General features: G+C 38.8%; 1 protein-coding gene across 5 annotated transcripts in view; it reads left to right on the top strand.

Moving 5' to 3' along the window:
- Positions 1–12368, top strand: part of Tcaf1 (TRPM8 channel associated factor 1) — a 47752-nt gene that overhangs the window by 21926 nt on the left and 13458 nt on the right. For all 5 annotated transcript variants that reach the window (XM_046434063.2, XM_046434062.2, XM_046434065.2 and 2 more), the window contains exon 2: positions 3957–4590. In XM_046434063.2, the coding sequence (XP_046290019.1) occupies positions 3971–4590 (620 nt within the window). In that variant the 5' untranslated portion in view covers positions 3957–3970. The remainder of the gene's footprint in view (positions 1–3956; positions 4591–12368) is intronic.

Raw genomic sequence — 12368 nt, 5'->3', positions numbered from 1 at the left:
TCAATTGTAGCAAGCTAGAAGGGGCAAAAGTGGACCCAGAGGAGAGAAGGCAGAAGCTAGGTCACTCCCCCTGGGAGAACAAACAAGAATTCAGGCACAAAGACAGAGCGTTTGGTTCAAAACCAAATGTTATGTTCACTGATAGCTGGTTAAAGTAAGAACAAAACTGGCTGCAGAGTTCAAGGAACCCTCAGAGAAGAGGGAATCAGAGATACATGTGGGCAGATGGACAACCAGACAGGAGGCAAAAGAAGACTTTTAGGGCCAGTAAGATAGGATCACTTGATCAATCTACCTAATCTTTTACATACTTAGTCATTTAATATATGTTTACTTGCTTGGTTGAACTTATATTATCTCAGTATTCTTTGTACTTGTAATAATAACATATACAGCATTTCAAAAGATTCAGACTTGTATAAAGATGAAAAAAACTATTCACTTTTTCCCTTCCTAATTCGGTCAAGGGTAGCACATTCAAATGTGGCCACCATAAATTTTCTCTGTATGTAAAAACCCAACACTCAAGGAATGCTTCTATCCTCTTGGTCCACTTCATTTCCACTTGGTTCTTCATTTTTCTGTCTATATTTGTAGTTTCATGTGGCAGTAGCACCTTGAGCATTTGTCTTCAATGCTGTCAATTTCTGTAAAAACTTTCTAGAAGAGGAATCGCTATGTTGAAGAATAGGTTCGCCTTTGAGTACAAGTTGCCACTGTCAGTCACTTTCAAGAGTGCCGACATTCTTGGTCATTGCTCAGATAGCTATAGTGTCCCCAGATCCCTTCCACCAGTATACATTGTTAGTAGCCCTCATCTTCTTCACCTTCTTTTCTGTGTCTCCTTCTCTTTCTCCTAGTTTTTTTTTTTTTTTATCTATCTAATTATTTATTGACAATCTCAAGGATAATATGCAGTATATCTTTCATTGCTTGATTAGTGATATTGAGCACTGCTTCATAGACGGGGTCATTTAAATTTTGTCCTCTGGGCACACATTCACTTAGAAAGGTGGTATTTCTGTAGATAGAAGGATGTGGGAGAGGGGACGGGAAGGAAGGAGAATGGAAAGAGAATCTGAAATGGAAGCAGGCCCTGTCCAGGGGCGCCAGACAGTCTGGAAGCTACAGGAGCAGGGACAGGAGATAAAGCTGGAAAACTTAAGGAGTTGCCAGCTGCCGTGGCCTCCCAGACCAGGAGAAGGGAGTCAGATTTTCCCCTGTGGACACCAGAGAAGTTCTGTGGTTTTTCCTTCAGGTCAATGATATGATTAGATGGGGTTAAAAGAATGAAGTAGGAACAGATCCTAGTGAAGTAGAAGCTGGATTGGTTTATTCCAGACGTGAATCAGTGAGGACCTGAACTAGGCTAATGGCAGTATGCTCAGAAAGGACGTTGATAGGATATTGACCTGCTGGATTTGAGAAGGACAGGAAGAAGGGACATTCTGTGCTCTGTGGTTTACTCTCCTGATCATTTGTGGGCCCAGGATGGGCAGGGAAGGGGAAAGCTTCTTATTAACCCTGTGTTGATTGGCCATATCTTCACAGTAGTTCTTTGAGATAGGAAGGTAGTTGATGCTTGTGAAACTTAGAACAGCTATTGTTGAGGGAAATAATAAATTTGACTTCTTTAGTGTTGAAGACCAGTGATAAATGGCTATGGAGTGCATTCATTATGGGTCTTGAACTTACTAGTCACCTTGAGACCAAGGCCGTTTTATCCATGGCTGTGGAAGACACTGTGCCCAGGCCAAGGACTTGTTGAGGACCCATCAAGATACTTGGGAAATAAACATGAGAATCATTAGCACCAGCATTAACATTAGTCTTAATATGAACTGAAACCCAGGAAAACTATAAGATCAGAATCAATAAAAATTTGTTGTTTGTAAAACCTAACATTATTTTTTTACTTTACAAAAATCCCCTATTATTCATATACTTGAATGATTTACTCTTAACCAAGTGGTCTATATATATGGAAATGTTATGGGAAAGGGTGTTTGACCTTTGTTTTTCCTTTAATCCTCAGGAAAACCTTATGTGATTATGAGATCATTCCTACATAATGAATGCAGAGACTATGTCTGAGTTCTGTTGCTGGGATCTCACAGTTGATAATACATGAAACATAAATCCAGACAGCCTTAACTCCTGAGCTTGTCATCATTTTGCACATTACCTTGAAAGTCACTGTTACGGTTTAAATGGGTCCTTCAGTGTTGGTGTGTTGTAATCTTAATTGCCAGTGGCTCTGCCCTTGGGAGTAGATCAATGCCATTATCAAGGTAGTGGGTCATGGAATTGTCCCGGCAGTGGGTCTCTGATAAAACGATGACTTCAATCCCCTTCCTCACTCTTTCACACGTGTTCTCTGCCCTTCTGCCTTCCAGCATGGGATAATGTGGCATGAAGGCCCTCTCCAGATGTGGGCCTCTCAATCTTGCACTTCCCAACCTCTATGATTCTAAGAAATAGATCGTTGTTCTTTATAAATTTTCAGCCTCAGGTGTTCTGTTATAGGTACACAAAATGGATCAAGATAGGCAGCATATTCTCTGATAAGAGACATAAAAATAGTAGAATAAAGATGAAAACAAAAGACAAACAAACAAAAAATGCTTTAGGACTCACATATACCAAGAGGAGATAAAGGAGAGAAAGTTAAGTGGTCTCAGGGTTTGAAGATAAAAAAAGAGGCCACGCTTAGGGTATGGTGAGCCTCATGGATAGGAAGAGCCGCCATGTGCACTGCCACTGAGTGGTCAGTGAAGACATGAAGCCTGAGGTGTCCTGATAATGGAGGCATCTGGTTTTGGAGGTCAGTCTCAATCAAGTGCATGCAGCAGAAGTCAGACTGTGGACCATCCTGGAGGCAGAGCTCATGGTGAAGAAGCCGAGGACACTATGTTCACATCCACGGACACTTACTTCCCTCAGCTGTGTCCCAGTGCAAGTAAAAATCTGTCATCATTTCAGAACGTGTTGTTCCTGGCTGTCTGGGGCTTTCATTGAAGCCCCAGAGGGCTTCTGCTTCCTGCTGATGCAGCCTGAGACTTTGCCCAATGAACAGCTTTCTCTAGGAGCCCAGACTGTTCATACTTCAGTTATAACTTCACCGAGCTGAGATTAATAAAATCAGGGTGGGGCCCAAGAAAGCAGAATGGGCATCTGGGGACAGCATGTGGCACCAGGGTAATTGTCCCAGAGGCTGCCATATCAGATGACAACAAAGAGGCTGGCTTAAAGTGAAAGGATTTTATTCACTCACACTTACGAGTTCAGATCCAGGGTCAGCAGTGTGGGTTCCTTTTAGGTCTGGGTTTTGCCCGCAGTCCTTGTTATTCCATGCCTTGTAGACACATCACTCCACCCTACGCCTCCCTCTCCTCAGCATCCTTCCCTGTTATCTTCATCAGTCTGTGACCAAATTTCCTCTTTGTATAATATCGGTTATTGGACAAGGCCCACCTTAATCCAGTATGACCTCATCTTACTGTGGTTATGTGATTACACCTGCAGAAGCCTATTTCCAAATAAAGTCACATCCACAGATACAAAGAAGTAGGATCTCAAAATACCTCTTTGAGGAACACAATTCCACCTTCATCCCTCCTTTTTTGTTGTTGTTATTGTTGTTTTGTTTTATGGTAGAAAAGTGTCAGACTCTCCAATCCTGACCATAAGTGCTGAGAGCCATGACCGAGTCTGTATGGCCCCTGGCATTTCGGCCATGGCTCTCAGCACATAAGAGTCTAAAGAGGACGGGACACAGGGGTTCCCCTGGACAGCAGACACTCAGATCTCGAGTCCCTTGGTGGTTGGAATAGACTCATCCTCAGAGTTGGGAGAATTGCCCCAGTTAGTAGAAGAGAGAACGCTCTGATGGTTATTGTTTGTTTGCGTATTTGCCCATTCTCCACCAAGCTGAGCCTTTGTTTTCTTCTCTGCAGAAACCAACAGAGCCATGGCGACTCCCTCTGCTGCCTTTGAGGCCCTTATGAATGGAGTCACAAGTTGGGATCTCCCTGAAGATGCCGTCCCATGTGAACTGCTGCTTATTGGAGAGGCCTCCTTTCCCGTGATGGTGAATGACATGGGCCAGGTCCTCATTGCTGCCTCCTCCTATGGTCGAGGCCGCCTCGTGGTCCTGTCCCATGAGGACTACTTGGTGGAAGCCCAGCTCACTCCCTTTCTCCTCAACGCTGTGGGGTGGCTTTGTTCTTCCCCTGGGGCTCCCATTGGTGTGCACCCATCACTGGCACCTTTGCTCAAAATCCTCGAGGGCTCTGGAGTGGAGGCAAAGATTGAGCCAGAGGTGAATGACTCCCTGGGAGTTTACTGTATCGATGCCTACAACGAAACCATGACTGAAAAGCTGGTCCAGTTCATGAAGAGAGGAGGGGGCTTGCTCATGGGAGGCCAAGCCTGGGATTGGGCCAACCAGGGCGATGATGAAAGGGTTCTGTTCACGTTCCCTGGGAACCTGGTGACCAGCGTGGCTGGGGTATACTTCACTGACAATAAAGGGGACACAAGTTTCTTTAAAGTCTCCAAGAAGATGCCCAAGATCCCGGTCTTAGTGAGGTGAGTACCTTATCCCAGAGTGGAGTTGGCCTCAAGTTAAGAAGCAGATGTGGCTCTTATCTTCTGCGTGCCTCCAGCCTCATGGAAGAAAATCGGGTACTCAGATGTGGATCCACATCGCCACATCCACCAACCCCAACTCAGTTTTTAAAACAGTCCTTATCATGGGAGGGACAAGGTCCTCAATGCTTCTACCTTCCCAGGCCAGACCACTTAGATGTTTGATGGGAGGAACTCTGTATTGGCCATTATATCCCCCAGGGTCCAGGTTACCAGCCCCTGGAGTCCTCCATAAATTTATGGAGGACTTAACCCAGGAAGGCTCATGGGAGAAGGTGTCCTTCAGTGGAAATGTGAGGAAAAGGAAAATGGGAAGGACCCTATAGGCCAAAGTCTAGAGAGCAGTAGGAAGGATGGAAATGGGAAGTCAGATGTGCTTAGGATGGAAATAGGAAGTGAGGATTCAGAAGTGAGGACAGCAAAAATGATGGTACAGTATGCTAAGTGTTGAACTTAGGAAGGAATTTTACCTCTGAGGGCGAAGGCCCAGGTAATGGAGAATGCAGGTGGGGGTGCAGTGTGGAGAACACCGCCCAGCCTGTGCTGCTCACAGACGGTGCTGAACACACTGCAGATTCACTGGTGCTCACACACATTTACCTCAGATGTAAAATTAGATGGATGAATAAGGAGGATTAAAAGCACGAGTCATCCCAGGTTTAGAAAAAATACACTGCGCAGCACCTATAGTACGTTAAAGTTCTCTGCATCCTCAGAACAAAGCACATGGATATTTTCCACAGTCGTCCTTTTTAACTTCCAGATTACAAGGAGATTTCAGAGTTTTAAAAATTGAGCATCTCAAAGATAAATGTGATTCCCTACATAGTTTGAAAATAATATCTGAGCAGGTATTTATGAGTTTATTTAGGATCTGCACACCCTTGGAGGGCATTGCCAGTTAGAAGTTAGATGTATAGTGAATAGAGAGTAAATTAGTAAAACCGAAAGTTATTAGTTGAAAAAAATCAGCAAACGTGATTAACCTCTAGATTATCTAACACAACAAAAAAGACATAATAACACAAATTATGAATTTCAGGGATGGAGAATAAAACATTAGTAAAGATTGTACAGTCATTAAAAGGATAATAAAGTTTACTACAACTTTATGCCAATAAATTTGACAACTAAGATAAAATGGACAGATTTCCTGACAGACACAAATTACCAAAATTGGCACAAGAGCAAATATAAAATACGTAAGTTGAATTATAATTAAATATCCCAACACTAAGTGCAGTGTGGCATCCTAGATTGGATTCTAGAAGACATTAGTGGAAAAACAGGTGAAATTTATATAAATTCTGGAGTTTAGTTAGTAGTATTTGACCAGTGTTAACCTCTTAGCAGCATACCATGGCTATATAATAGGAACATTACAGAAAACTGTGTCAAAGGCACATAAAAGCTCTCTTGTACTATATTTGCAAATTTTCAATTTTTTAAATTTCAAAAATAAAAATTTTATTTAAAACCAGCAACAACATGAATAAAACCCAATAGTTTTACAAATTATTTTACCAAACATTCAAGAAACAAATAATAGCAATGCTACATACAAACTCTTCCAAAAAAATTGAAGAGGAAGAAAATTTTCCAAAAATTGATTTATTAAACTAGCACTTCTATGATACTAAAACCATAGAAAGACATTTTAAGAAAAAGAAACAAAACTTCAGAACAATATCCCTCTTGAATATGGATGCAAGTTCTTAATAATACCATAGATAGAATATAACAATATATGAAAATGATAATAGATCATAACCAAGTACATCTATATTGCACATAGATAGCTGGTTTAATATTAAAAAACAAAATTAATTTACCATATTAATAGAAAAAAAAGAAAACCATGTCATTTCAATTAATGTATCAAAAAATTGACAAAATTTAATACAGAATCATAATGTAATTTCAACTAAAAAAGGAACTTCAATCTGTTAAGTGTCATCTAGGTAAAGGCATTCTTAATGGTGAAATACTGCATTCTTTCCCCCTAGAATGAGGGAAGGCAAGGAAGGATACCTGCTCTCATCCTTCTCTTCAACATTTCACTAAAAGTAGTAGCCAATGCAGTAAGGCAAGAAAAAGAAGGTACACAGACTGGAAAATAAGAAATTGTGTGTGTGTGTGAGTGTGTGTGTGTGAGAGAGAGAAAGAGAGAGTATTTTGTTTGTTTTACTTCACATTGCAATAGTTGCTCCTTATCTATGAGGCTTACATTCCAAGATCCCCAGTGGATTCATAAAACCAGATAGTACTAAGTTGTATTTATACAATGCTTTTTCCTATACATAAATACCTTTAATAAAGTTTAATGTATAGGCACAATAAAAGAATAATAACAGTTAATAATGAAATAAGGAAGCATAAAATACATAGTAAAAAGTTATGTGAATGATGTCTCTCTCATAATATCTTGTTGTACTGTATTCACATTTCTTCTTGTGATAATTTGAGATAATACAGTGCCTTTGTGATGAGATGAAGTAAGGTGAGTGACGAGGGTACTGGTACATAGTATTACCATGTAAGGGTCACTTGAACACACAGAAGTATTGCAACAGTCAATCTGATAACCAAGATGGCTAGTAAGAGGCTATTGGTGGGTATAGCAGGAATACACCAGACAAAGATGATTCATAACCCACAGAGAGCAGAATGGTTTGAAATTTTATCATGCTACTCATAATGGTGCATAATTTAATACTTTTGAATTATTTATTTCTAAAGTTTTCCATTTAATATTTTTGGACTGCAGTTACCTGCAGGTAAGTGAAAGTGTAGAAAGCAAAATCATGGATGGGGTTGGGGATACTGTAGATTTCCTAGAACACTGAGTGAAAGAAACGGGAAAAATTTGACCTGTCCTGTTAGAAAACAAATTACAGCAGTGCACATACCTGTAATCCCAGCAATTCAGGAGGCTCAGGCAGGAAGATTGCATGTTTGAGTCCAGCCTGAGCAACTTAGACCTAACTCAAAATAAAAAGTTAAAAATGGCTGCATATGTATCTCAGTTGTAATGGCTTTGGGTTCTATTTACATTACTGCAAAAGAAAAAAAAAGGAACAAAATTAAAAAGAGACAAAAAAAAACTATTTTGGGAATTTAGAAGATTTGTAAGTGACAAGATTCACTTGAACATAAGTTCAGCAAAGGATTTTCTAGAGTGGAGTTATTTTATCCCTAGAAGTATTTGCATAAAATGTGATCATGGGTATAAAAAGTTATTTAAAAAAAAGTACAGAAAAACTGCTATGCCAGACAGAAAATCAATTACATTTTATACTAGCAACTAACAGTTGGTAATTGATCTTAAAATACATCATCATTTAAAATAGAACCCAAAACTATGAGGCACTAAGGGTTAATTTTAACAAAACCTGTAAATTGAAAGCTACGAAATACTACCAAGAGAAATTAAATGAAACAAGGAAGTTGTGAAATGCACTGTGCTAATGGATCAGAACACTCAATATTCTTGAAGTCAGTTTTTCCAAAATGACCTATATTCTCAATGCAGTTCCAGTCTTTCTTTTTTTCCTGTTTCTAAGCGAAAGCATGCAGTATTCAAATTAAAATTAAAATACAAATGAAAAGGAACTAAAACAACCAAACTTACTTTGCAAATGAAGAACAAAGATGATCTATACTACCTGATTTCAAAACTTCTATTAAGTTGAAGTAATCAAAACACTATGATATTGGCATAAGAGTAAGAAACACGCTGGATAGTTCAGAGATGAATTTTTAAATTCATGATCAATTTTTTTTGATGAGGTGACCAAGGTAATTCAATGAGGAAAGGATAGTCTTTTCAACATATTGTTCTGAAAAAACTGGACAGTGTTAGAAGGGAACAAAACTAATTCTGACCCTTACCCCTCTCCATGCAAAACAAATACCTAGAAATAGATCTAGACCTGAATGCAAAAACAAAAATTCATAAACTTCCTAAACGACAGCACAGAAGAAAGTATCTGCCCCTGAGTAGGTAAAGATTGACAACATAAGACAAAAACGTACATGGCCACAAAAGGAATGTGGACTTGCATTCAGTGTACATAGAGAACTCTTAATCCCAATAATAATAAGACAGTTAAAGAAAAAAGCAAAATACTTAACTTCCTTCACAAAAGATGATAGAGGAGAAACCAAATCAGTGTTCTAGCTGCCAGCAAAAGCCCATGAAGTGTTTCTCAAAAACAGAGGTCATTAGGAAAATGTAAATTTAAATCACAGTGAAATATCACACACCTCTAACATCAAAAAATAGCTAAAATTAAAGATTCACTGTGCCAAGTATTGACAAGAATGTGGAGCAGCTGGCATTTTTATATATAGCCACTGGGGACATCAAATGACACAATGACTTTGGAAAATGACTTAACAATCTTTTACAAAGTTCAGGGGCATTTAGCACTCAACTCAGCCAACTCATCCCTGAGTGTCCATGAGTGATGAAACATGTCCATGCCAAAACTTATACATCAACATTCATGACAGCAGGTCCCAAACAGGAGGCTACCTAAATTTCCATCATCAGAAGAATGGATAAGAAAATTATGGAATATCCACAGAAGAGCAACCTACTCAGCAGTAAAGGGGCGAATGACTGATAAGACTCAACAATCTGTACGGGTTCTTAAAAAACTGTCCTCAGTGAAAGTAGCTGAGCTCAGAGAGTACATGTTTATGGTTATATGCATGTGAAATCCCAATCAATCCATATGTATAGAAGGTGCATTAGGCTGGATTGAACGTGACAGGGCAAATAGTACATTTTGGGGGTGATGGAAATTGTGTGTGTTCAAAATGGCGTTAAAACACTGATGAACATTCAGATCATCTCCATTTCTTGGCTTTTGTGGAAAATGAACAATGCAATGAGCTTTAGAGTGCAGCTATCTCTACAAGTTGCTGATTCCATTTGCTTTTGGCGGATGCCCAGCAGAAGGATTGCTGGGTCATGTGTTAGTTCTATTTTTAATTTTTCAAGGAACCTCCAAGTTGTTTTCTGTCAAGGCGGTACCAAGTTACATTCCCACCAACAGCATACACAAATTCCTCTTACTCCATACCCGATAACTCTTGTTATCTCTTGACTTTTTGATGATAGCTACTCTAGCAAGTACAAGGAGACATATCATTGTGGTTTCAGTTTCCATTTCCTTGGCGATTAGTGATGTTGACCAGCTTTTCAGAAATGCGTTGACTATTTGTTTTGGGGTTGTTTTTTTTTTTTTTTTTTTACATTTATATTTGTCTAAAAATGCCAATTCAGGTGCTTTGCCCATGTTTCAGTGTGGTTATTTTATTTTTGATATTGAGTCGTGTGACTTCATTATATATTCTGGATATTAACCCCTTGCAGATATATGATCTACACATATTTTCTCCATAAACATTGGTGACTTTTCACTCTGTTGATTGTGTCTTTGGCTATGGGGAAACATGTTCGTTGGAGGTACCCTCATTTGCTTATTTTTTGCTTTTACTGCCTGAGTTTTTGTGTGATACTTAAAAAGTCGTTGATAAGGCTATCTTCAAGTAGCTTTTCCCCTGTTTTATTTTAGAAATTTTATAGTTTCAGGCTAGGTCTTGAACCTGTTTTGAGTTAATTTTTGTGTGTTGTATGTATGGTTTTTCCTTCCTTTTTTTTTCTTTCTTTTTCTTTTTTTGTTATTGTTGTTTGTTTGTTTGAGATGAGGGTCTCACTGTGTTGCCCAGACTGGTCTCAAATCCCTGGGCTTAAGTGATCCTTCCACTGAAACCTCCAGATTAGCTGGAACTACAGGCATGTGCCTTCATGCCTGCCTTCTTTTTTCTATTAATATATGGTCGTCATCATTCTTGACAACATGTTGAAGTTTTCCTCATTTTTTACTATAGCCACATAGTGTTGAACTCCACGTATATACCACACTTTATTCAGCCAGTCTCTAATAAGTGGGCATTTAAGTTGTTTTCAACATTTTGCTGTTATAAATAGTGTTGAAGTTAACAACTCTGCATATGTTTTTGTACTCTGTAGGTGCTATACTTTTGGGGTCATTATTTTAGTGGTAGAGTAAATGTATGTATACTTCGTTAGAAATTTCCAGTCTTCTCCATTCAGGTTTGTGCCATTTGGAATTCCCATCAGCCATGTGAGGACATGCCTGTACCTCCACAGATGCCCAATAGCACAGCTGTCTGACTTGTGTTTTTGCTAATTTTGATGGCCAGGAAAGAGTATTCCAATATAGTTTTAATTTGCATTATTTTAAAAAAAATATTTATTTTTTTTTAGTTGGGCACAATACCTTAATTTTATTTATTTTTTTTTAATGTGGTGCTGAGGATCGAACCCAGGGCCTCGCATCTGCTAGGCGTGTGCTCTACCGCTGAGCCACCACCTAGCCCTAATTTGCATTATTCTTATAAGGAGTAATTTTATTGGTTATCTTTTGGGGGGTCTAAAGGCCACTTATTGTTTGTTATTTGTGAACTGCCTGTTCATTTTGATCATTTTTCTTGTTGAGTTCTTGGTGTTCTCTCCATTTTATGACTTTTTTTTTGCATACTAAGAATATTATCCCTGTATTTGCGATTTGTATCACATTTGATTTTTTAAATGTTTCATATTTTTGCCAAAAATGTTTATCTATAACTAGTTGATCTTATCAATCTTTTTACTGTTACATCTGATTTTGAGTCATAGTTAGCAAGCTTCCCCACAGCCATATTATTTTTAAAATTACCTATTTTCTTCTAGCAACTTGTATGTTTTTATTTTTAAAATTCACATTTGGTGTGTGGCATTTGGTTTCAACTGGCATTTTTACTACTTTTGTTTGACTTTTTTTTTTTCTAGTTCGCTTTGTTTTTCTCATCTGTCTCTACTAACTTACCGTGGGTGTCCAGGCCTTGATCAGCGGTTTCCAGCATTAGTGATCAATCTTACTCCATCCCTGCCACTGCAGGTTTTTGTAGCCAACTTATTCCTCTATGGTACTCATTTTTGTTTTTCTGGACTTACAACCTAAGCTCAAATCATGTTTTTGTCAAAGTTTCCTATGTGGTATTTTTAGTATCCTCGTGTGCTCAGATAGAAGTCTTATGTAGTTGAAATGTTTATGTATTTGTGGGTCGTTTGTCTTCCTTTGTGGGATCCTCTAAGGTTTTTTCTTTACATGTGGAGTTCACAAGTTTCCTGTAACTGGCGGGATGCTTTCGCTTCCCCTGCTCTGCAACAGACTTTCCAGTCTGTTTGCAGTCTAAGGAAATGCTCCTCATTTTGTGCCGGTTTCTTCTTGTTTCTCTCTGTTCTTTCTGTTTGAAATTCCTGCCAGCTAGATGCTGGATCTTCTGATGTGGACTTCTTAATTCTTTTCAGATAATCATCTTTTTTTTTTTTACATGACAGCAGAGTATAATTTGAAATATTATACATGCATTGAATAAGTACAGCTTGTTTCAATTAGGATTCCACTACTGTGGTTGTACTTGATGTGGAGGTACACTGATCGTGTATTTATATGTGAAGATAGGAAAGACATGCCTGATTCATTTCACTGTCTTTCTTCTTACCAGCCATCCTCCCTTCCCTTCATTTCCCTTTGTCTGGTCCAGTGAACTTCTAATCTCCCCTCCCTTGTTGTGGGTTAGCATCCACATATCAGAGAGAACATTCTGCCTTTGGTTTGGGGGGACTGGCTTATTTTACT

Source organism: Marmota monax, unplaced genomic scaffold (genome assembly GCF_021218885.2).
Source record: "Marmota monax isolate L192 unplaced genomic scaffold, Marmota_monax_Labrador192_F-V1.1 WCK01_AAM20220418_F8-fsc00122, whole genome shotgun sequence".
NCBI lineage: Eukaryota > Metazoa > Chordata > Mammalia > Rodentia > Sciuridae > Marmota > Marmota monax.
The sequence above is the reverse complement of the archived record's forward strand: the minus strand, read 5'-3'. Positions and strand labels throughout refer to the sequence as shown.